Source organism: Phasianus colchicus, unplaced genomic scaffold, assembly GCF_987193195.1.
Source record: "Phasianus colchicus unplaced genomic scaffold, bPhaCol1.hap1.1 HAP1_SCAFFOLD_44, whole genome shotgun sequence".
In the NCBI taxonomy this organism is placed as follows: domain Eukaryota; kingdom Metazoa; phylum Chordata; class Aves; order Galliformes; family Phasianidae; genus Phasianus; species Phasianus colchicus.
Window position 1 is genome coordinate 347,478 of NW_028325224.1, and position 26,628 is coordinate 374,105.

The window sequence follows — 26,628 nt, forward strand, 5'->3', positions numbered from 1 at the left end:
ACTTTCAAACAAAAACTCTACAAGAAAATATTCTCACAATTTCATTCTGCAATTTCTCATTTAATTCTACTGTCTACACCCTCCCTTCCTATTCAACTGCACAGTTGGTTTTCACAGAATCACAGAATGGCCAGGGTTGGAAGGGACCTCAAGGATCATGAATCTCCAACCCCCTGCCAATGCAGGGCCACCAACCTCCACATTCAGTGCTAGACCAGGCTGCCCAGGGCCCCATCCAATCTGGCCTTGAACACCTCTAGCGACGGGGCATCCACAGCCTCTCTGAGCAGCCTGTTCCAGCACCTCACCACTCTCTCTGTAAAGAACTTCCCCCTGACATCCAACTTAAATCTTCCCTCCTTCAGCTTAAAACCATTTCCCCTTGTCCTGCTGTTATCTACCCTTTCAAAGAGTTTTAATGCGTTACATTAACCTTAGCCACATTTTGTTCTTCTCAAAATATATCCCTCAAAAATTTTTTATAAAATGACTTACGATTTGACTTATCACTCAGTGAGCCTCTCAGCAACCTATCCAACAAGATGATGAGAAGACAAGAGCTAAAAAACACAGGAAACCCACAAGGGCCTTGTGGCTCTGTAACACCTGAGAGAGCTCCAGCACTCTGCTTCAGGAGCAGCCCACAGGCTTCTTGAGCTTAGGACTACTGAGCTGACTTCTTTGAATCTAGCAGTAATTACAATAGTAATTCCTGTTCCTATAGGATTTTTGAATGAAAACATATCAGAACTAGATAGATTTCTTTTTTTTTTTTTTTTTTTTTTTTACATCTGCTTTGTAAAATAATTACTTTCAACTATTCCATCATAGCCCACATTCGTGGTGAATTTAGTCCTTCTTCTAGAACAATAACAATCAGAATACTGGCAAAGCACATCTCAGTGCATTTTGTTCCAAAAAAAATGACTTGTTGGAATGAGGCACAACAAGGCACAACTATGTTATAATATTAATAATATAATAAAATTTCATATGTTTTGCAAAAAATAAAGTAATACAAGTTTCAAACCCATACTTACACAGTTCCAGTAAACTTCTATTACAAAGTAGAAAAGAAGCATCTATCTTTTGAACAAACTTGTGCAGACACATAAGCAAGGACTACTGAAATTCTGCTATATGCAGGTCAGGGTGCTATGTTACAGACACTGTTAGATAGCAACATCTTTTACAAGGATTTAATTAAACCTGTATTCCACTAATCATCTTTCACACCTGGTGTTAATGTAAGGAGATTAAAGTAACACCAAGTCTTTTTACTGCCAGTGATAGAATTAGGAATTGATGTGCTAACTGCCATACAGAGACTTCCTAGCCTAGAAGGAAAAAAAAAATGTCAAGCAGCAGCTATTCAGTTTGAGATGTAAGGATAATTTATCTGTAGGCATGGCATTAATATGTAGCAGAACTAAACCTATTTCTTAATAGAGGACATAAGAGAACGAACACTGACCTAAGAGACCAGGGAATGGGAGAAAGGAGGAAGCAGCAAATTTAACATGTGGAATCACTTGCCTGGAAGCTAAAGAGATTAGCTGGAAACTTTTCACTCACTTGGTTAAGGTATTAAGAACACAAACATTATGTATGGATAAGATTATGAGAATGACTTGAATTAATAAAGCTGATACTCCACTCATACTGAGCTTACTTGACAAATGTATAGCTTGTATAGCTGCAGCTGTTGAGATGCACAAGCTCTGCTTATTACCAACAACCTAACTGTACAGTGTACATGTAATTCAACTTTGCTATTGCTAGACTCTGATTTAACAACTGTTCAGAAAATCCTGGACTCCCAGTGATATAAAGTATACTCCACCAGGACTATCTTAATAAAGTAGTTCACAAACATACATTCTTGACTATGCTTAAGGAGTTACAAAAGTGATAGAATCTCACTGCAGGTTACTTCAGTTCTTTCTCCCTACCCTAGGTTCACAAACAAGTGAAGAAACAAAAAAATTAGAAACACCTTCACATACCAGTTATCATTTCCCCTCCATGATGGCCAGATTTCAGAAATCCAAAGACTGTTTTGGATTGATAGGCACAATCCACACAAGCTTGTACAGCTTGTTGAAGTACCACGTTGACAGGACCTGGTCCAAAGTGATCTGGAAGCTCCTGAACCTTTTTCTTATCCAGGTGAGGCCCAGAATTTCCATGCTTGTTGACATAAACACACACTGAAAAAGAACAAGCCATATTTATACAGAATATTTCTGCTTTCTTCACACCTAGTGCACACAGAATAGAGACATGTTTCACGTGCTAGAACTGCATTGTTTCTTAAGTCCCAAATTCACTCCCATCTGACCTCTAAAGCCTTTCCGTACCCTGCTAACGTACAAAGCTATCACAACCTGCATCTCTACTCACGCAATAGTCCCAGCAAAGCAAGAACTACCAGTACATGCTCTAAACTACCAAAAATCTATTCTTAAAAGTTGTCCTTGCTGCCCTATTTTTTCTCAGATTTGAGACGATACAACAAACCAAACCCTATAGCATACGCCTGCTATCGGTGCCCATTCTGAAGCACCCACACAGCGTTAATAATGTCTGTGCACAATGGTCAGTATCTGCTATCTTCAGCAACCATGCATGTATGATTTCCACACTACAGTTTGACTTTCAGTGCTAAACAAAAGAACAGTACTTACCTGGAAACTGTGCAAAGTGGTTTAAGGCTTATCATGAAAGTAATCAAATAGGACTATTGAAAACAGAGACAATGTCCTCTTGAGGGAAGAAAACAGGTCTTTCTCACAGCAAATGTCATCCAATTGGGAGAAAATCTCCTCTCTTGGGGAGAAAAGTGGTCTTTCTGAGAGAAGGTGTCCTCTTCTTGGCTGCAAGTGTCCCATTTGGCATTGTCATGGAGGCTTTTTGGGGAGAAAGCGTGTGGCAGTTGTAAGAGAAGGGGTATTTCTGGGAGCAAATCTCCTCTTTTTGGAAGAGAAGGTGAAATTTCCAAGGGAAAAGTGGCATTTCTGGGAGGAAATGACATAGCTGGGGGAGAAAAGTGGGAACCGGTGGGAAAGAAGATCTTGTACTGGAGAGCAACGGTGGTCTTTTTGGTGTGCCAAGTGGTCTCTTGGGGAGAAAACGTGGTAAATAGGGGAGACAATGTCCTCTGGAGGAGTGTCAAGTAGTATTTGGGAGAGCAAACGTCAGGTATTTCTCGGAAACCGGCTGTTTCTGGGAGATGGTAGCAGACTTGGTTGGAAAATGACAGGTGTTTGTGAGAAAGCTGGTATTTTGGGAAAAAAAAGGCCGTTTTTTAAAGAATAAGCTGGCATTTCTGGGAGAATATGTCCCATCTTTGGGAGAAAACGGGTGTATGTGGGAGAAAATGTCGTGTATTTGGGAGAAAGCTGGTGTATGTGGGAGAAAAGGCCACTGTGATGGGAGTCAGTGTGATCTTGAGGAGTGGAAAGCAGTATTCTTGAGATGAAACGTGAGGTATTTCTAAGAGTCCTGGTATTTCTGGGAGAAAATGTCTTGTTTTGTTTTATTGTTTTTAATGTTTATATATTTTTTATGTTGCAATTTCAAGGAAACACTTCGATAGAAATGGCTTTTAATTCTTTTGGCATACATAGAAGATGCGAAAATGCACATCATATTTTCACATGAATGTAGTAACACAAAAAAAGTTCAAAGCAGTAACTGATACACTCAATTATAAAAGCTGCCCTTCCTGTGCAAGAAATGTAACTCAGCCCTTGGGCTAGATGCCATTCTGTGTCATTGATGTAAACCTGGCGGACAGTACAAATACTCTGAATTTAAAATGGCATGACTAAAAATGGAGTCTTTCCTCTAGCTTTTAAGTTTTAAGAAATAACATAAAATATGTACGTATGCTTGGCAACTTTTCCTTTCATTATATACAAAAGTGACTCTCTCTAAAATAACTGTCAAACTAAGAGGGACTGTCAGAAGCCTATCACAGGAGGTAATCTATTTGCTCAGGTTGCTGAAGAGCAATGAAAAAGTAGATATTGAGTTTCAGTTTTCAGCACGTACATTAAAGTCCCATGCCTGTAATTAGGTCTCCTACCTTCCAAATAGAATTTTAAAAAAGTTTGATACATGATTATTTTAAATTATTTTTCTATAATTGGTTAGTGGTATTGTGGAACACATATTTAAGGATTAATGATGAGAAAGATTAGAAATCCAAAAAGTGTAAAATTCCATGCAAACTCAATTAAGTTTCAAGGACATTTCCATCAGAAAGAATGGAAATGAAGAAAGAACGGAGCCCCCAGGCTGGTTGTTGAGTGAGAATTACTGCTTACCCAGCATCCGTTTGCTTCATCAAATGTCCCCCATCTGCTCACAGAAACCTCTCTAAGATGCTTTTCTGAAGAATATTTGGCAGCATGTTTCCCAGGGCTGATGCCTAGAGGAGAGGGTTACATGGAGACTTGCTGTCTATCTTGATGGCAAACCCCTCCTAAGTAGGAATCCAGAGCTGGTGACTCACTTTGTAGTCTTGTATAGGTCTGGGGCAAGACAACATTATGGCAGTGGGGAGATATTCATGGTCAGGCTGGACAGGCCTCTGAGGTCTCTGACCTCTGTGGGTGTCCCTGTTCATTACTGGGGAACTGGACTCAATGGTCGGTAAGAGTCCCTTCCAACTCAAAAAAAAATTCTATGATTCTATGAATATTCCTGGTTTTATTACAAGTACAAATACTGATAAAGCCTACATTCAAATTGTTTATTCCTTGCTTTTGGAGAAGCTAAAACACTAGCACTAAGAGTTTTAATCAACGTAGATAATAGCTTGTCAGTTGTTATGCACAGTGGTACGTGCACCCAGTTTGAAATTTCAGTGCCATTAATGTTTTTAATTTTTTAAGTGATATGACACAGTACATGCAATCAACAATAATGAACATACCATGGTTCAGGACCCCTGATCTCTCAGCTAGTAATTTAAAATATTTTCATGTGTAGAGACAAGACAAGTATTATGTCCTAAATGGAGTCTAGGTCCCCAGCACTATTTCTCTCTCTATTTGATCCCTAAAAACAACTGTTTTCTTGCCAAAGATTTTGCATCATTAAATCTCCTTTCTGAAACAATGAATATTGTGTAGTTGCAGACCACTTTTTCAATCAAATCAAATTGATCAAATAGGACTATTGAAAACAGAGACAATGAAAAACTATCTTTCAAAAGGAACAACAAGGCAGAAAAATATGGAGAAAAGCTGTAACTGAAGGGTTTTTCTTTCTTCTTTTTGGTCTAGACTATCACATGACCAGGAATGCACAAAGACATTAGTACAGGTTAAATCTGTGGTGACTAAGCAGACAATCTAAGTGATACGTAATAGAAAAGACTGCTGCATTTTCTCAGCTGTAGTACCATTCTGGCTTAGTTAGAAGCATAGATTTTAAAAATGAAACATTTCTATGAAGTGCTTCACTGATCTTGTGTCTTCATGCCTATCTGCTTAGTCTCTGATGTCTGCAAATTGGAGGAAGCCGCTTTGTATGAATAAACAAAGATACAAATCAGCAAAAAGAGCTTTCATGACATCTTCTGTCTGACCTCAATAACAGCTGAAAGGTTTATTTTCCTAGGAAACACAAAGGTATTTTCCCCTCATCCATCATTGAAGTTGGGATGGAGAAGAGCCTGACAACTTCTATTGTAAAAACAGTTTTTAATTTTGTTTGGGATACTTTTGACATTTAACATAAGTTATGGGCTTTTTTAGAAAGATCTGAGCTTTCAATTGACAACCTACAAATTGTTTCATTACAGAGTTACAAGCCCCTCAACAAGCCAGCTCATTAAGTGGCTTATTTTTGTTTTGCCAATGCTTTTTAAGATACATTTCATTACATTTTCTCTTAAGTTTGCTTGTTTAAAAATAAGGGAGATATTTCCCCTGATTGCTTTTACTTGGTTTAAATGGACTTGCTTTTTTAATAGAACACTGAAGAGAGACAAAATCTCCATTTTGTGTTATTAAAGTCAAGCATGCATGAAAGCAAAATATCATATGAGCTTTTAGCTACATCAAATCCCATTTCATACATCAGAGAATGAGACAGAAATGAAACAATTGTACAGTTTCCTCCTTCAGACAGAGCAAAACTGACAGGTTTAGCAGATGTGTTCAAAGTCTCTGTGCCCCAGCACTTCTTGTTTTAATGCAGGCATCAAAATACCAGTTCTACAAAGTAACACTGGCACCTACAAACATCTTTTTTAAAAAAACGTAGTAGGTGAGTAAGTTCGCAGATAGTTCATTCACAATCTTGAAGCAGTTTCTTTGAGTAACTGCCAGGTTTCAAACATTTTTTCATCTGTGTCAGCTTTCTGGGACATCATACTGAGTTGTTGTAGGGGTTCATTGCAGTCTATCTTCATGAGATATTTTTATTTTGACATCCTTGCTTCTTTTGAAAATGATGTAATTTCCCTGCAAAAACCTGCAAAGCCATGCATACATGTATGTATGTATATACGTATAAAATATGTATGAAAGCATAAGTATAGCGTATATATAAAAACATGTATGCATGCATGCGTACATACTATATACTGTAGTATATACATACATAACTCTCTCTGTTTCTAAAGAATAACGAGAATTTAAATATTTCCTGGCTTTTGTGACCAATTAATTCAGATTAAGACCCATAAAAGTAAACAAAGGATGATGGGTGTGCCATCAGCAAACAAGCTTGTCACACTGCTGGCAAATGGAAACAGGCATGACTCCTTACTCATTTTTCTAATAATCCTGTGCAGAAATTGTTGGCTTTGCATCCACTGCCGCTAGTTAGGTGAAAGTGCTATGGATCCCTTTAGCTGTAACATTCTGCCATTTTTGATATTAAAATGAATTTGAAGAAATACATCAACTTCATCTATAAAAGGGTTCCAGGATCAAAATGCTCATCAGGGTACAACACGCGTGCCGACTTACTTACAGGGAGATTTCTTATAAGAGAAGCAGGTCTAAGACATCTGTTTATCTCCAATTTAAACAACTTAATTTAGGTAGAATTATGTGTTTTACAGCTATTCACGCAGTTGCTTACTAGAAATATCTGATTTAATTGCAGAGATGTTCTAGACCTAAACCAGGGTCTATTTAAGACAGAGAAAGCTCTGCATTGACAATTTTTATATTTGTTGTGGTTACATCATTGAAGTGAATACATTGTGTTTATATTAAATTGTAAGAAGAACCATTTTTAATAAGCTTTAACATTTTAATTTGATATCCTCTTCTGATTTAAGTGTGGCCTTATGACTCTCCATAGAAAAAGATTATTCTGCCCACACTGAGGCTAAATGACAAAACCCCAGTAACTCAAAAAAAAAAAAAAAAAAAAAAGAGAAAAAAGAGAAACAAATGACTAATCTCAAAAGCCTTTGGAAATACTATGCAAATATACCACAGCAATAGAAAGTATCAGATGGGATGAGTCACATCAACAAGTTACCATGGTTTGACAAGTAGCAAAAGCAGAGTAAAACCACTCTTTCCTAAGTCTCTCTGTGAGGTTTAAGCTGACACGCTTCACTTCACATCTGAGGCAGACTACAAATCGGCACGAGCTACTGCACCTCAGCCATGGCACAGGCAAAAGCCTTCCTTGTCCTGGAGTCAGCTGCACAGAGAGGCTCTGCTGCTCTGGTCCCTGCCACGGCTGCATTTTATCCAACCCATTCCTGTGCTCATCTGAGCCCACGATGAGTCAGTGCAGAGAAGCTAACTGCAGATATCTCCTAGCTTTGCCAAAATGTTTTCTGTGCTTCACTGGGTCAGCTCGTCACCTCATCAGCAGGGAGGCTTGGGATGCACTACACGGACAAGGAGGCAAGGAGAGCAGGAGCAGAGCAACTTCTAGGGGCAGCTAGCCATACATTCAGTTAAACTGTACCATCAAAACACATCCTTGCTCTTACAGTCAGTAGCCCAAACCAAGAGTTATTAGAGTTGCTTCCAATTTATCTCCTAATCCATTTCAAGGGAATTGTTTTTCTACTAAATAGCCATACAGGAAGCTTCAAATGTCACCTATCTGCCTGAGTGATTTCACAAAAAAGACTGACATGTTTAGGAGAAAGACTTCTTGAACTTGCAGTAGATCGTCCATAAGCACAAAATCCATGCCACTGATCAATAAATATCTCCATTCTCAGCTGTCAAGGGCTATAGACATACCAGAGAAATACACTATACTCAGTCCTTTTGACTAAAAATACCAAAATCATACGTAATCCTCATATGTATTACAACACAATGTAATCACCTTCAGATGGATGAGCATCACTCCTCGGAAGCTTAGGGGAAAGGGGAGCTGTGTATGGTGGAGAGTCCTGAGAGTATCGTTTAACACTTCCGTTTTCACGTATTTCTTCTTTTGCTGTGAAAAGGAAAGATATCACCAATTTATTATGGTATAAAAATGCTCACAGGGAAAGTCAAAGTACAAAAGCAAAAACATACATCAAGTCATTCACCAGGTAACAAATCCATTTCACATAGAATCGGTCATTCAATACAAACTTCAAAAGCTGAAGTAACAGCTTAGTTTATACTATCATCATCCAAATTTCCAAATTTAGGCTACTTTCCTGAAAAGTATTAAAGCAAATGACTTTTATTTGATGAAATGAAACAAATACAATTTCTCTACTGGAAAAAAACAAAACAAAACAAATAAAAACCGAAATACCAAAACCACCACAATACTTTATTTTCTAAAGCAGCACCTCTAAGACTGAAACTGCATTGATGTCAAAGTTTTCTCAGCTATGGCTCCTGATAACCCTTGGACCGGGACTCGTAATACCAGCACTGCAAGCCATTTGATGGGAGACCCTGAGCATGTTATTTCCCTCTCACTCTATATACCCCCAGAGTACCAAAACTCACATAAAATGTCACAAGCAGCCAGCTGCAAAACCCACCTTCTCTACTAGACTGTATGCTGCAGAATTTAAAATTTTGGAGCCGCCACTGAGCAAGGTGAACAAAGAAGGAAGAAAAGAGTATTTAATGTTGTAGGATAGGCTGAACTGAATCATCTCTCAGAGCAAGCCCCTTCTTATAAGGTAGTAAGCATCTTTCTCCAAGGTTATTTTATGATTCAAACATAAATTGAACAGGCAAAATGTGAAGTTTTGAGTCTGTCCTTTTAGTAACCCAGTGGTACAATTCCTACTTGACCACAAGAAAGAGTTAGCAGAACAAAATGATTTCTGCACATGTGGTATGAGCTATCCCAACCTGCCACAGCACTTGTGCTCTGGAACGAATCCTCTAAGAACTGAAGAGTATTCATTTCAATCAATTAAAGTTATAGCAAAGCAGATTAAAATGTTAAATTTCATAAAGTAACCACACTTATCAAAAATATCAGTACTTGTAAACAACAGCTGTTTGATAGTACCTGGTTTGTTCCTATCGTACTCCGTGGGACTACGTGCACACCCCATGTAGGGGCTGAAAGGCTGGCTACTGAAAAGATTATCGCATTGAAGACTGTGGCAGAGTTTCTCCAAGAAACGTAGGACAAACGATGCACTGTTTACAGAAGGAAGATTGATGGCATGCTTCTCCCCATCAAAGGAAGCTGCGAATAAGAAGAAGATGTCAAACAGCCCCTGAGCATCACGAAGTATAGCAAAACACTAACAAGTAAAGGAGAAGACATTCAGCTTTGATTTAAAACATGCAAGACATGAGAGGAATAAACAATCTTTCTGGTGTTTAACACGTTTATATCCAAAGAACTGGTTGTACCTTCCATTGGATCCATGCCACTTTAAATTTGCTCTATGAGAACTTATTTTCAGAAAATAACACTGGCTTTAAATGAGTATAACAAATCTATTCTCTCAACATCAAAATCTTACGGGCAATTTCAGTTGTTTGCTTATAAAACAGTACCTCTATACCACCTATTTGCAGGAGATAACCAAGAAAAGATCCATTACAGCACTTGCTGGAGGGAAAAAAAAAAAAAAACTTTTTTTTTTTTTAGTTTGCAACTGAACTGAGCTTACTTGCAATAGCATGCTGGCATGCATCACCACTGAAATTTTGACTACAGAAACTCATCTTGTCATTTGATATTTTACCATTAGAGAAATCCATCCTGCTGTCAACGCTACAGTGATGAAACTCCAACTTAATTCTAAAAAATCTAGGTGGCAGAGATACCACAAGAATGGACTTGAATGAGTGATTACAAAGAGACTGAACATGCGCCAACATCTTTAACTTATTAACTTCCTTCCTTGCTCCCTAAATATTTAGAATGATAGTAGTACTATAGTAGTAGTAGTTAATGATAATTTTCCCTTTTTGTGATACTTGGTGAGATTCCGAAAAAACTTACTGTTGCAAATGCCACCACTACATAGGTAAATAATTACAATTACGTTATCTGAATCCTTTGGTTATTTCTAATTAGAAAGACACTACAACAGGAACAAACTTGTAAATTATGCTTAGGGTTGGAAAGAATCAGTGTGAACACCAGGTTTATGCATCAATTTGTCTTCTCAGGCAGCTTTCTGTTTTTGAGTTTCCAAATGGTAAGCAGAGCTTTAAAGGATCACATTTGGTTAGTGGCAGATGCATTTTCAAAAAAAAAAAAACAAAAAAAAACAAACCCACAAAAATTACAAGAAAGCCTTTATTCACAAGTCTGAAATAAGAAGCATACCCATATTGCGTTACAGAAGAAGACAGATATTACATGCAAAAACAAAGAAAACGCCCCAGCTCTAGCATATTTTATGCTTCCTTAGGAAATCAGAAGCGTGACTGACTTATACTGTTAAGTGAGCCTATGATTAGGGTTAATGCAAGTACACGAGCTAGCAGCAACAATAACACACTACCTCTCGTTTGCTTTCATTGTGTGGTGATCAGTGCAGGTGCCTAGAGTTTAAGAGTCAGTACCACAGGGATAAATCCTGGACCCACGGGTTTCCATGGCCCATTCACATTTTTTCCAGACTCCAATGTTTGAATGAAAACCTAATGATTCACATGTGGCTCAGACACAAGGCTCTCTACCTCCTGTTTGGGGAAAAGGTCTCGGGAGGCATATTTCTGCTAGGAGCTCAACCAGTTCTGGAGAGCAAATGGGCTGTGAGACCCAGCACAGCCTGATCTCCTGGTATTTACTTCAAGGTAGCACTATCAGCTGCAGCAAACATTCAAATAACTTCATAATAGCCTCACAGGTAGTCTTACATGGCCCTAGGGAAATTACTTGTTCTCCACATCTTAATTTCTCATTTTGAAAAGAAGCACTGAAAAGAATAATATTATCTTAGAGTTGTCAGGAGGATAAAGCAAGAAACATCTGAGGCCATCTGAATGCCCCAAGTCACACCATGAGAAAAATCCACAAAAAAAAGAAAACAGGATTCAGTGCAAACACAGCTCCCTTGTACTCCAAACATCTGAGGGCAACCATAGGAACTCCAAGCAAAGGAGTGGGATCCAGATCTACAGGCTCAACTCTCTGCTCTGCCTGGGAACAACATAAGCTTCTTACTTCCAAGATAAATGCTAGGGCTGAAAATAAAAAGGAGCACTTCTGAGGTGCAACAACCTCAACCTCAAATGACAAATAAACAGGGAATGGAGCTTGTTTGTGCAACCCCAGCCCTTGGGATGAAGAGTCATTCTCATTTCTTTACTTTTCATTGTGTAGGTATGTTTCAAACAGCAAGCTCAAGCCAGGAGAAAGGCTGAGCACTAAACTATCAGACAAATGTGTCTGTCTGATAGTGAAGAAAATCACCCAAGAGACTGATTGAATTCTCTGCTTGAGAAGGTTTATCTGAACCTCAGTCTGTTTCATCCCACTAAATGACACAGACTCAGAGCTAGAAGCAGAAAAAAGGGGCTGACACCACCACCATGAGTGGGCTTGCTAATCAAGCCTTTAATTTCCCTTTGGTTACATTTGCTGGAATTGAAACCTTATGCATCAAGCAAAATTAAAATGGTTTGTGCTTTTGTTTTGAGTAAGAAAAAATCCTAAATTCAACTCCATTCAAAACAATTATTTTCTCTGGCAGCTGAACCAAAAGAACCCACTAATTATTCACACACATTGTAGCAAGATTATTTCATCCAAGTCCCAGCATGCAGTTTTCTACTATAGCAAATACAATACTTGCCATGAAAGTTCATCACAAAAGATTTAGATTTCTTTCCTTAATCTCTGATGCAGACAATTGTTTTTCTTGCCAGTCTTAAAGAAAAACCAACTATACAAAAAAAAAACAACTTTCAAACAAAAACTCTACAAGAAAATATTCTCACAATTTCATTCTGCAATTTCTCATTTAATTCTACTGTCTACACCCTCCCTTCCTATTCAACTGCACAGTTGGTTTTCACAGAATCACAGAATGGCCAGGGTTGGAAGGGACCTCAAGGATCATGAATCTCCAACCCCCTGCCAATGCAGGGCCACCAACCTCCACATTCAGTGCTAGACCAGGCTGCCCAGGGCCCCATCCAATCTGGCCTTGAACACCTCTAGCGACGGGGCATCCACAGCCTCTCTGAGCAGCCTGTTCCAGCACCTCACCACTCTCTCTGTAAAGAACTTCCCCCTGACATCCAACTTAAATCTTCCCTCCTTCAGCTTAAAACCATTTCCCCTTGTCCTGCTGTTATCTACCCTTTCAAAGAGTTTTAATGCGTTACATTAACCTTAGCCACATTTTGTTCTTCTCAAAATATATCCCTCAAAAATTTTTTATAAAATGACTTACGATTTGACTTATCACTCAGTGAGCCTCTCAGCAACCTATCCAACAAGATGATGAGAAGACAAGAGCTAAAAAACACAGGAAACCCACAAGGGCCTTGTGGCTCTGTAACACCTGAGAGAGCTCCAGCACTCTGCTTCAGGAGCAGCCCACAGGCTTCTTGAGCTTAGGACTACTGAGCTGACTTCTTTGAATCTAGCAGTAATTACAATAGTAATTCCTGTTCCTATAGGATTTTTGAATGAAAACATATCAGAACTAGATAGATTTCTTTTTTTTTTTTTTTTTTTTTTTTACATCTGCTTTGTAAAATAATTACTTTCAACTATTCCATCATAGCCCACATTCGTGGTGAATTTAGTCCTTCTTCTAGAACAATAACAATCAGAATACTGGCAAAGCACATCTCAGTGCATTTTGTTCCAAAAAAAATGACTTGTTGGAATGAGGCACAACAAGGCACAACTATGTTATAATATTAATAATATAATAAAATTTCATATGTTTTGCAAAAAATAAAGTAATACAAGTTTCAAACCCATACTTACACAGTTCCAGTAAACTTCTATTACAAAGTAGAAAAGAAGCATCTATCTTTTGAACAAACTTGTGCAGACACATAAGCAAGGACTACTGAAATTCTGCTATATGCAGGTCAGGGTGCTATGTTACAGACACTGTTAGATAGCAACATCTTTTACAAGGATTTAATTAAACCTGTATTCCACTAATCATCTTTCACACCTGGTGTTAATGTAAGGAGATTAAAGTAACACCAAGTCTTTTTACTGCCAGTGATAGAATTAGGAATTGATGTGCTAACTGCCATACAGAGACTTCCTAGCCTAGAAGGAAAAAAAAAATGTCAAGCAGCAGCTATTCAGTTTGAGATGTAAGGATAATTTATCTGTAGGCATGGCATTAATATGTAGCAGAACTAAACCTATTTCTTAATAGAGGACATAAGAGAACGAACACTGACCTAAGAGACCAGGGAATGGGAGAAAGGAGGAAGCAGCAAATTTAACATGTGGAATCACTTGCCTGGAAGCTAAAGAGATTAGCTGGAAACTTTTCACTCACTTGGTTAAGGTATTAAGAACACAAACATTATGTATGGATAAGATTATGAGAATGACTTGAATTAATAAAGCTGATACTCCACTCATACTGAGCTTACTTGACAAATGTATAGCTTGTATAGCTGCAGCTGTTGAGATGCACAAGCTCTGCTTATTACCAACAACCTAACTGTACAGTGTACATGTAATTCAACTTTGCTATTGCTAGACTCTGATTTAACAACTGTTCAGAAAATCCTGGACTCCCAGTGATATAAAGTATACTCCACCAGGACTATCTTAATAAAGTAGTTCACAAACATACATTCTTGACTATGCTTAAGGAGTTACAAAAGTGATAGAATCTCACTGCAGGTTACTTCAGTTCTTTCTCCCTACCCTAGGTTCACAAACAAGTGAAGAAACAAAAAAATTAGAAACACCTTCACATACCAGTTATCATTTCCCCTCCATGATGGCCAGATTTCAGAAATCCAAAGACTGTTTTGGATTGATAGGCACAATCCACACAAGCTTGTACAGCTTGTTGAAGTACCACGTTGACAGGACCTGGTCCAAAGTGATCTGGAAGCTCCTGAACCTTTTTCTTATCCAGGTGAGGCCCAGAATTTCCATGCTTGTTGACATAAACACACACTGAAAAAGAACAAGCCATATTTATACAGAATATTTCTGCTTTCTTCACACCTAGTGCACACAGAATAGAGACATGTTTCACGTGCTAGAACTGCATTGTTTCTTAAGTCCCAAATTCACTCCCATCTGACCTCTAAAGCCTTTCCGTACCCTGCTAACGTACAAAGCTATCACAACCTGCATCTCTACTCACGCAATAGTCCCAGCAAAGCAAGAACTACCAGTACATGCTCTAAACTACCAAAAATCTATTCTTAAAAGTTGTCCTTGCTGCCCTATTTTTTCTCAGATTTGAGACGATACAACAAACCAAACCCTATAGCATACGCCTGCTATCGGTGCCCATTCTGAAGCACCCACACAGCGTTAATAATGTCTGTGCACAATGGTCAGTATCTGCTATCTTCAGCAACCATGCATGTATGATTTCCACACTACAGTTTGACTTTCAGTGCTAAACAAAAGAACAGTACTTACCTGGAAACTGTGCAAAGTGGTTTAAGGCTTATCATGAAAGTAATCAAATAGGACTATTGAAAACAGAGACAATGTCCTCTTGAGGGAAGAAAACAGGTTTTTCTCACAGCAAATGTCATCCAATTGGGAGAAAATCTCCTCTCTTGGGGAGAAAAGTGGTCTTTCTGAGAGAAGGTGTCCTCTTCTTGGCTGCAAGTGTCCCATTTGGCATTGTCATGGAGGCTTTTTGGGGAGAAAGCGTGTGGCAGTTGTAAGAGAAGGGGTATTTCTGGGAGCAAATCTCCTCTTTTTGGAAGAGAAGGTGAAATTTCCAAGGGAAAAGTGGCATTTCTGGGAGGAAATGACATAGCTGGGGGAGAAAAGTGGGAACCGGTGGGAAAGAAGATCTTGTACTGGAGAGCAACGGTGGTCTTTTTGGTGTGCCAAGTGGTCTCTTGGGGAGAAAACGTGGTAAACAGGGGAGACAATGTCCTCTGGAGGAGTGTCAAGTAGTATTTGGGAGAGCAAACGTCAGGTATTTCTCGGAAACCGGCTGTTTCTGGGAGATGGTAGCAGACTTGGTTGGAAAATGACAGGTGTTTGTGAGAAAGCTGGTATTTTGGGAAAAAAAAGGCCGTTTTTTAAAGAATAAGCTGGCATTTCTGGGAGAATATGTCCCATCTTTGGGAGAAAACGGGTGTATGTGGGAGAAAATGTCGTGTATTTGGGAGAAAGCTGGTGTATGTGGGAGAAAAGGCCACTGTGATGGGAGTCAGTGTGATCTTGAGGAGTGGAAAGCAGTATTCTTGAGATGAAACGTGAGGTATTTCTAAGAGTCCTGGTATTTCTGGGAGAAAATGTCTTGTTTTGTTTTATTGTTTTTAATGTTTATATATTTTTTATGTTGCAATTTCAAGGAAACACTTCGATAGAAATGGCTTTTAATTCTTTTGGCATACATAGAAGATGCGAAAATGCACATCATATTTTCACATGAATGTAGTAACACAAAAAAAGTTCAAAGCAGTAACTGATACACTCAATTATAAAAGCTGCCCTTCCTGTGCAAGAAATGTAACTCAGCCCTTGGGCTAGATGCCATTCTGTGTCATTGATGTAAACCTGGCGGACAGTACAAATACTCCGAATTTAAAATGGCATGACTAAAAATGGAGTCTTTCCTCTAGCTTTTAAGTTTTAAGAAATAACATAAAATATGTACGTATGCTTGGCAACTTTTCCTTTCATTATATACAAAAGTGACTCTCTCTAAAATAACTGTCAAACTAAGAGGGACTGTCAGAAGCCTATCACAGGAGGTAATCTATTTGCTCAGGTTGCTGAAGAGCAATGAAAAAGTAGATATTGAGTTTCAGTTTTCAGCACGTACATTAAAGTCCCATGCCTGTAATTAGGTCTCCTACCTTCCAAATAGAATTTTAAAAAAGTTTGATACATGATTATTTTAAATTATTTTTCTATAATTGGTTAGTGGTATTGTGGAACACATATTTAAGGATTAATGATGAGAAAGATTAGAAATCCAAAAAGTGTAAAATTCCATGCAAACTCAATTAAGTTTCAAGGACATTTCCATCAGAAAGAATGGAAATGAAGAAAGAACGGAGCCCCCAGGCTGGTTGTTGAGTGAGAATTACTGCTTACCCAGCATCCGTTTGCTTCATCAAATGTCCCCCATCTGCTCACAGAAACCTCTCTAAGATGCTTTTCTGAAGAATATTTGGCAGCATGTTTCCCAGGGCTGATGCCTAGAGGAGAGGGTTACATGGAGACTTGCTGTCTATCTTGATGGCAAACCCCTCCTAAGTAGGAATCCAGAGCTGGTGACTCACTTTGTAGTCTTGTATAGGTCTGGGGCAAGACAACATTATGGCAGTGGGGAGATATTCATGGTCAGGCTGGACAGGCCTCTGAGGTCTCTGACCTCTGTGGGTGTCCCTGTTCATTACTGGGGAACTGGACTCAATGGTCGGTAAGAGTCCCTTCCAACTCAAAAAAAAATTCTATGATTCTATGAATATTCCTGGTTTTATTACAAGTACAAATACTGATAAAGCCTACATTCAAATTGTTTATTCCTTGCTTTTGGAGAAGCTAAAACACTAGCACTAAGAGTTTTAATCAACGTAGATAATAGCTTGTCAGTTGTTATGCACAGTGGTACGTGCACCCAGTTTGAAATTTCAGTGCCATTAATGTTTTTAATTTTTTAAGTGATATGACACAGTACATGCAATCAACAATAATGAACATACCATGGTTCAGGACCCCTGATCTCTCAGCTAGTAATTTAAAATATTTTCATGTGTAGAGACAAGACAAGTATTATGTCCTAAATGGAGTCTAGGTCCCCAGCACTATTTCTCTCTCTATTTGATCCCTAAAAACAACTGTTTTCTTGCCAAAGATTTTGCATCATTAAATCTCCTTTCTGAAACAATGAATATTGTGTAGTTGCAGACCACTTTTTCAATCAAATCAAATTGATCAAATAGGACTATTGAAAACAGAGACAATGAAAAACTATCTTTCAAAAGGAACAACAAGGCAGAAAAATATGGAGAAAAGCTGTAACTGAAGGGTTTTTCTTTCTTCTTTTTGGTCTAGACTATCACATGACCAGGAATGCACAAAGACATTAGTACAGGTTAAATCTGTGGTGACTAAGCAGACAATCTAAGTGATACGTAATAGAAAAGACTGCTGCATTTTCTCAGCTGTAGTACCATTCTGGCTTAGTTAGAAGCATAGATTTTAAAAATGAAACATTTCTATGAAGTGCTTCACTGATCTTGTGTCTTCATGCCTATCTGCTTAGTCTCTGATGTCTGCAAATTGGAGGAAGCCGCTTTGTATGAATAAACAAAGATACAAATCAGCAAAAAGAGCTTTCATGACATCTTCTGTCTGACCTCAATAACAGCTGAAAGGTTTATTTTCCTAGGAAACACAAAGGTATTTTCCCCTCATCCATCATTGAAGTTGGGATGGAGAAGAGCCTGACAACTTCTATTGTAAAAACAGTTTTTAATTTTGTTTGGGATACTTTTGACATTTAACATAAGTTATGGGCTTTTTTAGAAAGATCTGAGCTTTCAATTGACAACCTACAAATTGTTTCATTACAGAGTTACAAGCCCCTCAACAAGCCAGCTCATTAAGTGGCTTATTTTTGTTTTGCCAATGCTTTTTAAGATACATTTCATTACATTTTCTCTTAAGTTTGCTTGTTTAAAAATAAGGGAGATATTTCCCCTGATTGCTTTTACTTGGTTTAAATGGACTTGCTTTTTTAATAGAACACTGAAGAGAGACAAAATCTCCATTTTGTGTTATTAAAGTCAAGCATGCATGAAAGCAAAATATCATATGAGCTTTTAGCTACATCAAATCCCATTTCATACATCAGAGAATGAGACAGAAATGAAACAATTGTACAGTTTCCTCCTTCAGACAGAGCAAAACTGACAGGTTTAGCAGATGTGTTCAAAGTCTCTGTGCCCCAGCACTTCTTGTTTTAATGCAGGCATCAAAATACCAGTTCTACAAAGTAACACTGGCACCTACAAACATCTTTTTTAAAAAAACGTAGTAGGTGAGTAAGTTCGCAGATAGTTCATTCACAATCTTGAAGCAGTTTCTTTGAGTAACTGCCAGGTTTCAAACATTTTTTCATCTGTGTCAGCTTTCTGGGACATCATACTGAGTTGTTGTAGGGGTTCATTGCAGTCTATCTTCATGAGATATTTTTATTTTGACATCCTTGCTTCTTTTGAAAATGATGTAATTTCCCTGCAAAAACCTGCAAAGCCATGCATACATGTATGTATGTATATACGTATAAAATATGTATGAAAGCATAAGTATAGCGTATATATAAAAACATGTATGCATGCATGCGTACATACTATATACTGTAGTATATACATACATAACTCTCTCTGTTTCTAAAGAATAACGAGAATTTAAATATTTCCTGGCTTTTGTGACCAATTAATTCAGATTAAGACCCATAAAAGTAAACAAAGGATGATGGGTGTGCCATCAGCAAACAAGCTTGTCACACTGCTGGCAAATGGAAACAGGCATGACTCCTTACTCATTTTTCTAATAATCCTGTGCAGAAATTGTTGGCTTTGCATCCACTGCCGCTAGTTAGGTGAAAGTGCTATGGATCCCTTTAGCTGTAACATTCTGCCATTTTTGATATTAAAATGAATTTGAAGAAATACATCAACTTCATCTATAAAAGGGTTCCAGGATCAAAATGCTCATCAGGGTACAACACGCGTGCCGACTTACTTACAGGGAGATTTCTTATAAGAGAAGCAGGTCTAAGACATCTGTTTATCTCCAATTTAAACAACTTAATTTAGGTAGAATTATGTGTTTTACAGCTATTCACGCAGTTGCTTACTAGAAATATCTGATTTAATTGCAGAGATGTTCTAGACCTAAACCAGGGTCTATTTAAGACAGAGAAAGCTCTGCATTGACAATTTTTATATTTGTTGTGGTTACATCATTGAAGTGAATACATTGTGTTTATATTAAATTGTAAGAAGAACCATTTTTAATAAGCTTTAACATTTTAATTTGATATCCTCTTCTGATTTAAGTGTGGCCTTATGACTCTCCATAGAAAAAGATTATTCTGCCCACACTGAGGCTAAATGACAAAACCCCAGTAACTCAAAAAAAAAAAAAAAAAAAAAGAGAAAAAAGAGAAACAAATGACTAATCTCAAAAGCCTTTGGAAATACTATGCAAATATACCACAGCAATAGAAAGTATCAGATGGGATGAGTCACATCAACAAGTTACCATGGTTTGACAAGTAGCAAAAGCAGAGTAAAACCACTCTTTCCTAAGTCTCTCTGTGAGGTTTAAGCTGACACGCTTCACTTCACATCTGAGGCAGACTACAAATCGGCACGAGCTACTGCACCTCAGCCATGGCACAGGCAAAAGCCTTCCTTGTCCTGGAGTCAGCTGCACAGAGAGGCTCTGCTGCTCTGGTCCCTGCCACGGCTGCATTTTATCCAACCCATTCCTGTGCTCATCTGAGCCCACGATGAGTCAGTGCAGAGAAGCTAACTGCAGATATCTCCTAGCTTTGCCAAAATGTTTTCTGTGCTTCACTGGGTCAGCTCGTCACCTCATCAGCAGGGAGGCTTGGGATGCACTACACGGACAAGGAGGCAAGGAGAGCAGGAGCAGAGCAACTTCTAGGGGCAGCTAGCCATACATTCAGTTAAACTGTACCATCAAAACACATCCTTGCTCTTACAGTCAGTAGCCCAAACCAAGAGTTATTAGAGTTGCTTCCAATTTATCTCCTAATCCATTTCAAGGGAATTGTTTTTCTACTAAATAGCCATACAGGAAGCTTCAAATGTCACCTATCTGCCTGAGTGATTTCACAAAAAAGACTGACATGTTTAGGAGAAAGACTTCTTGAACTTGCAGTAGATCGTCCATAAGCACAAAATCCATGCCACTGATCAATAAATATCTCCATTCTCAGCTGTCAAGGGCTATAGACATACCAGAGAAATACACTATACTCAGTCCTTTTGACTAAAAATACCAAAATCATACGTAATCCTCATATGTATTACAACACAATGTAATCACCTTCAGATGGATGAGCATCACTCCTCGGAAGCTTAGGGGAAAGGGGAGCTGTGTATGGTGGAGAGTCCTGAGAGTATCGTTTAACACTTCCGTTTTCACGTATTTCTTCTTTTGCTGTGAAAAGGAAAGATATCACCAATTTATTATGGTATAAAAATGCTCACAGGGAAAGTCAAAGTACAAAAGCAAAAACATACATCAAGTCATTCACCAGGTAACAAATCCATTTCACATAGAATCGGTCATTCAATACAAACTTCAAAAGCTGAAGTAACAGCTTAGTTTATACTATCATCATCCAAATTTCCAAATTTAGGCTACTTTCCTGAAAAGTATTAAAGCAAATGACTTTTATTTGATGAAATGAAACAAATACAATTTCTCTACTGGAAAAAAACAAAACAAAACAAATAAAAACCGAAATACCAAAACCACCACAATACTTTATTTTCTAAAGCAGCACCTCTAAGACTGAAACTGCATTGATGTCAAAGTTTTCTCAGCTATGGCTCCTGATAACCCTTGGACCGGGACTCGTAATACCAGCACTGCAAGCCATTTGATGGGAGACCCTGAGCATGTTATTTCCCTCTCACTCTATATACCCCCAGAGTACCAAAACTCACATAAAATGTCACAAGCAGCCAGCTGCAAAACCCACCTTCTCTACTAGACTGTATGCTGCAGAATTTAAAATTTTGGAGCCGCCACTGAGCAAGGTGAACAAAGAAGGAAGAAAAGAGTATTTAATGTTGTAGGATAGGCTGAACTGAATCATCTCTCAGAGCAAGCCCCTTCTTATAAGGTAGTAAGCATCTTTCTCCAAGGTTATTTTATGATTCAAACATAAATTGAACAGGCAAAATGTGAAGTTTTGAGTCTGTCCTTTTAGTAACCCAGTGGTACAATTCCTACTTGACCACAAGAAAGAGTTAGCAGAACAAAATGATTTCTGCACATGTGGTATGAGCTATCCCAACCTGCCACAGCACTTGTGCTCTGGAACGAATCCTCTAAGAACTGAAGAGTATTCATTTCAATCAATTAAAGTTATAGCAAAGCAGATTAAAATGTTAAATTTCATAAAGTAACCACACTTATCAAAAATATCAGTACTTGTAAACAACAGCTGTTTGATAGTACCTGGTTTGTTCCTATCGTACTCCGTGGGACTACGTGCACACCCCATGTAGGGGCTGAAAGGCTGGCTACTGAAAAGATTATCGCATTGAAGACTGTGGCAGAGTTTCTCCAAGAAACGTAGGACAAACGATGCACTGTTTACAGAAGGAAGATTGATGGCATGCTTCTCCCCATCAAAGGAAGCTGCGAATAAGAAGAAGATGTCAAACAGCCCCTGAGCATCACGAAGTATAGCAAAACACTAACAAGTAAAGGAGAAGACATTCAGCTTTGATTTAAAACATGCAAGACATGAGAGGAATAAACAATCTTTCTGGTGTTTAACACGTTTATATCCAAAGAACTGGTTGTACCTTCCATTGGATCCATGCCACTTTAAATTTGCTCTATGAGAACTTGAAGAAATACATCAACTTCATCTATAAAAGGGTTCCAGGATCAAAATGCTCATCAGGGTACAACACGCGTGCCGACTTACTTACAGGGAGATTTCTTATAAGAGAAGCAGGTCTAAGACATCTGTTTATCTCCAATTTAAACAACTTAATTTAGGGTGAATTATGTGTTTTACAGCTACTCACGTTGCTGTGAAAAGAAGCGCGGCTATACGAATAAGAAGTCGCGCGGCTCTGCCCTCGCAACTCCCCCCGCCCCGCGCACGGAGGCGGCCCCCAACCGCAGCCCCCAGCCGCAGCCCCCAGCCGCTCCCCCCCTCGCGCAGCGCCACTCCGGGGTGCCGCCTGCCGCAGCGACGGCGGCGGGGAGCCCTCGCGCCCAGAGGCGGCCTTCCCGGGGTCTGCCCTCTCCGCCCCCCTCCCACCTACCTGAGGGCAGCCGGCATCCGTCCGCGCGGCGGCGCACAGCCGGTGGCACCGCGCGCGCAGCCTGCCTGCCTGCCTGCCGCCCTCCCTCGGACGAGGGTCCCCTTAGACGAAAGCACAGCCCCAGCCCGGCCGCTACCGCGAGGGGCCGCGGCCGCGGCCGGAGCCCGGGGGCCGCGAGGAGGGAGGGCGGAGCGCCCGGTGACAGGTGAGGACGGCCCCCGCGCCGCTCCCTACCTCGCGCCGCTCTCCTCGCAGCCGGCGGCTCGCTTACCCTCGACCGCCGCCGCCGCCGCCGCCCCCTCGCTCCGTTCCCCCGCCCTAACGCGGCGTTCAACGCCGCCCCGCTAGCCGCAAGGCCCCGCCCCCCGCCCCGCACTGACGGCTCTTTCCGCCAATAGCGAAGAAGACGGCCGTCCTCGAGCTCCGCCCTCACCTCCTTCGACCAATAGTAGCTATCCGTGGTGCTGCCCCTCCGCCTTCCCGGCAGGCTCGGTTGGCTCGCAGCTGCCGAGCAACGGGCGCGGGGCTGCGGGTGGGGCCGCTGAGGGCGGTGGCCGGGTGAGGCCCCGCTGCGGGCCGGGGTTGGTGCCGCGGGATTGTACCCGGGGCTTCTCGTTCGGGAGCTTTCGCCTCATAGATGGACGTTTTTTGTTCCCCTCCCCTTTTTCCCTCTCGGCTCAGCCATCAGGAGGATGGAAATATCTCCCGCACTCACAAAGCTGTAATCTTGGATTGCAGACATGATAACTGGAATGTGAAGATGTTTCTAATTTTTTTGTTTCTTCACTTGTTTGTGAACCTAGGGTAGGGAGAAAGAACTGAAGTAACCTGCAGTGAGATTCTATCACTTTTGTAACTCCTTAAGCATAGTCAAGAATGTATGTTTGTGAACTACTTTATTAAGATAGTCCTGGTGGAGTATACTTTATATCACTGGGAGTCCAGGATTTTCTGAACAGTTCTTAAATCAGAGTCTAGCAATAGCAAAGTTGAATTACATGTACACTGTACAGTTAGGTTGTTGGTAATGAGCAGAGCTTGTGCATCTCAACAGCTGCAGCTATACAAGCTATACATTTGTCAAGTAAGCTCAGTATGAGTGGAGTATCAGCTTTATTAATTCAAGTCATTCTCATAATCTTATCCATACATAATGATTGTGTTCTTAATACCTTAACCAAGTGAGTGAAAAGTTTCCAGCTAATCTCTTTAGCTTCCAGGCAAGTGATTCCACATGTTAAATTTGCTGCTTCCTCCTTTCTCCCATTCCCTGGTCTCTTAGGTCAGTGTTCGTTCTCTTACGTCCTCTATTAAGGAATAGGTTTAGTTCTGCTACATATTAATGCCATGCCTACAGATAAATTATCCTTACATCTCAAACTGAATAGCTGCTGCTTGACATTTTTTTTTTCCTCCTAGGCTAGGAAGTCTCTGTATGGCATGCCAGCAACGTTTTGTTGCAACGTTCTTAAAAGAAGAAATCTTTGGCAAGAAAACAGTTGTTTTTAGGGATCAAATAGAGAGAGAAATAGTGCTGGGGACCTAGACTCCATTTAGGACATAATACTTGTCTTGTCTCTACACATGAAAATATTTTAAATTACTAGCTGAGAGATCAGGGGTCCTGAACCATGGTATGTTCGTTATTGTTGATTGCATGTACTGTGTCATATCACTTAAAAAATTAAAAACATTAATGGCACTGAAATTTCAAACTGGGTGCACGTACCACTGTGCATAACAACTGACAAGCTATTATCTACGTTGATTAAAACTCTTAGTGCTAGTGTTTTAGCTTCTCCAAAAGCAAAGAATAAACAATTTGAATGTAGGCTTTATCAGTATTTGTACTTGTAATAAAACCAGGAATATTCATAGAATCATAGAATCATAGAATTTTTTTTTGAGTTGGAAGGGACTCTTACCGACCATTGAGTCCAGTTCCCCAGTAATGAACAGGGACGCCCACAGAGGTCAGAGACCTCAGAGGCCTGTCCAGCCTGACCATGAATATCTCCCCACTGCCATAATGTTGTCTTGCCCCAGACCTATACAAGACTACAAAGTGAGTCACCAGCTCTGGATTCCTACTTAGGAGGGGTTTGCCATCAAGATAGACAGCAAGTCTCCATGTAACCCTCTCCTCTAGGCATCAGCCCTGGGAAACATGCTGCCAAATATTCTTCAGAAAAGCATCTTAGAGAGGTTTCTGTGAGCAGATGGGGGACATTTGATGAAGCAAACGGATGCTGGGTAAGCAGTAATTCTCACTCAACAACCAGCCTGGGGAATCCGTTCTTTCTTCATTTCCATTCTTTCTGATGGAAATGTCCTTGAAACTTACTTGAGTTTGCATGGAATTTTACACTTTTTGGATTTCTAATCTTTCTCATCATTAATCCTTAAATATGTGTTCCACAATACCACTAACCAATTATAGAAAAATAATTTAAAATAATCATGTATCAAACTTTTTTAAAATTCTATTTGGAAGGTAGGAGACCTAATTACAGGCATGGGACTTTAATGTATGTGCTGAAAACTGAAACTCAGTATCTACTTTTTCATTGCTCTTCAGCAACCTGAGCAAATAGATTACCTCCTGTGATAGGCTTCTGACAGTCCCTCTTAGTTTGACAGTTATTTTAGAGAGAGTCACTTTTGTATATAATGAAAGGAAAAGTTGCCAAGCATACGTACATATTTTATGTTATTTCTTAAAACTTAAAAGCTAGAGGAAAGACTCCATTTTTAGTCATGCCATTTTAAATTCAGAGTATTTGTACTGTCCGCCAGGTTTACATCAATGACACAGAATGGCATCTAGCCCAAGGGCTGAGTTACATTTCTTGCACAGGAAGGGCAGCTTTTATAATTGAGTGTATCAGTTACTGCTTTGAACTTTTTTTGTGTTACTACATTCATGTGAAAATATGATGTGCATTTTCGCATCTTCTATGTATGCCAAAAGAATTAAAAGCCATTTCTATCGAAGTGTTTCCTTGAAATTGCAACATAAAAAATATATAAACATTAAAAACAATAAAACAAAACAAGACATTTTCTCCCAGAAATACCAGGACTCTTAGAAATACCTCACGTTTCATCTCAAGAATACTGCTTTCCACTCCTCAAGATCACACTGACTCCCATCACAATGGCCTTTTCTCCCACGTACACCAGCTTTCTCCCAAATACACGACATTTTCTCCCACATACACCCGTTTTCTCCCAAAGATGGGACATGTTCTCCCAGAAATGCCAGCTTATTCTTTAAAAAACGGCCTTTTTTTTCCCAAAATACCAGCTTTCTCACAAACACCTGTCATTTTCCAACCAAGTCTGCTACTATCTCCCAGAAACAGCCGGTTTCCGAGAAATACCTGACGTTTGCTCTCCCAAATACTACTTGACACTCCTCCAGAGGACATTGTCTCCCCTATTTACCACGTTTTCTCCCCAAGAGACCACTTGGCACACCAAAAAGACCACCGTTGCTCTCCAGTACAAGATCTTCTTTCCCACCGGTTCCCACTTTTCTCCCCCAGCTATGTCATTTCCTCCCAGAAATGCCACTTTTCCCTTGGAAATTTCACCTTCTCTTCCAAAAAGAGGAGATTTGCTCCCAGAAATACCCCTTCTCTTACAACTGCCACACGCTTTCTCCCCAAAAAGCCTCCATGACAATGCCAAATGGGACACTTGCAGCCAAGAAGAGGACACCTTCTCTCAGAAAGACCACTTTTCTCCCCAAGAGAGGAGATTTTCTCCCAATTGGATGACATTTGCTGTGAGAAAGACCTGTTTTCTTCCCTCAAGAGGACATTGTCTCTGTTTTCAATAGTCCTATTTGATTACTTTCATGATAAGCCTTAAACCACTTTGCACAGTTTCCAGGTAAGTACTGTTCTTTTGTTTAGCACTGAAAGTCAAACTGTAGTGTGGAAATCATACATGCATGGTTGCTGAAGATAGCAGATACTGACCATTGTGCACAGACATTATT

At 39.6% G+C, this 26,628-nt stretch overlaps 1 protein-coding gene across 15 annotated transcripts in view; it reads right to left on the reverse strand.

The window, feature by feature from the left end:
• The window catches only part of LOC149912023 (sex comb on midleg-like protein 2), a 36,638-nt gene extending 14,022 nt beyond the window's left edge, over nucleotides 1-22,616 (reverse strand). For 4 of the 15 annotated variants that reach the window (XM_090132781.1, XM_090132780.1, XM_090132789.1 and 1 more), the window contains exons 1-7: nucleotides 22,152-22,616; nucleotides 21,799-21,981; nucleotides 20,656-20,769; nucleotides 14,455-14,541; nucleotides 9,469-9,651; nucleotides 8,326-8,439; nucleotides 2,124-2,210 (exon numbers count right to left, since the gene is read on the reverse strand). In XM_090132781.1, coding sequence (XP_089988907.1) covers nucleotides 2,124-2,210; nucleotides 8,326-8,439; nucleotides 9,469-9,651; nucleotides 14,455-14,541; nucleotides 20,656-20,769; nucleotides 21,799-21,981; nucleotides 22,152-22,167 — 784 coding nt within the window. In that variant the 5' untranslated portion in view covers nucleotides 22,168-22,616. The other 11 variants (XM_090132784.1, XM_090132782.1, XM_090132785.1 and 8 more) reach the window with 11 other exon arrangements.
• Nucleotides 22,617-26,628: the final 4,012 nt, after the last annotated feature.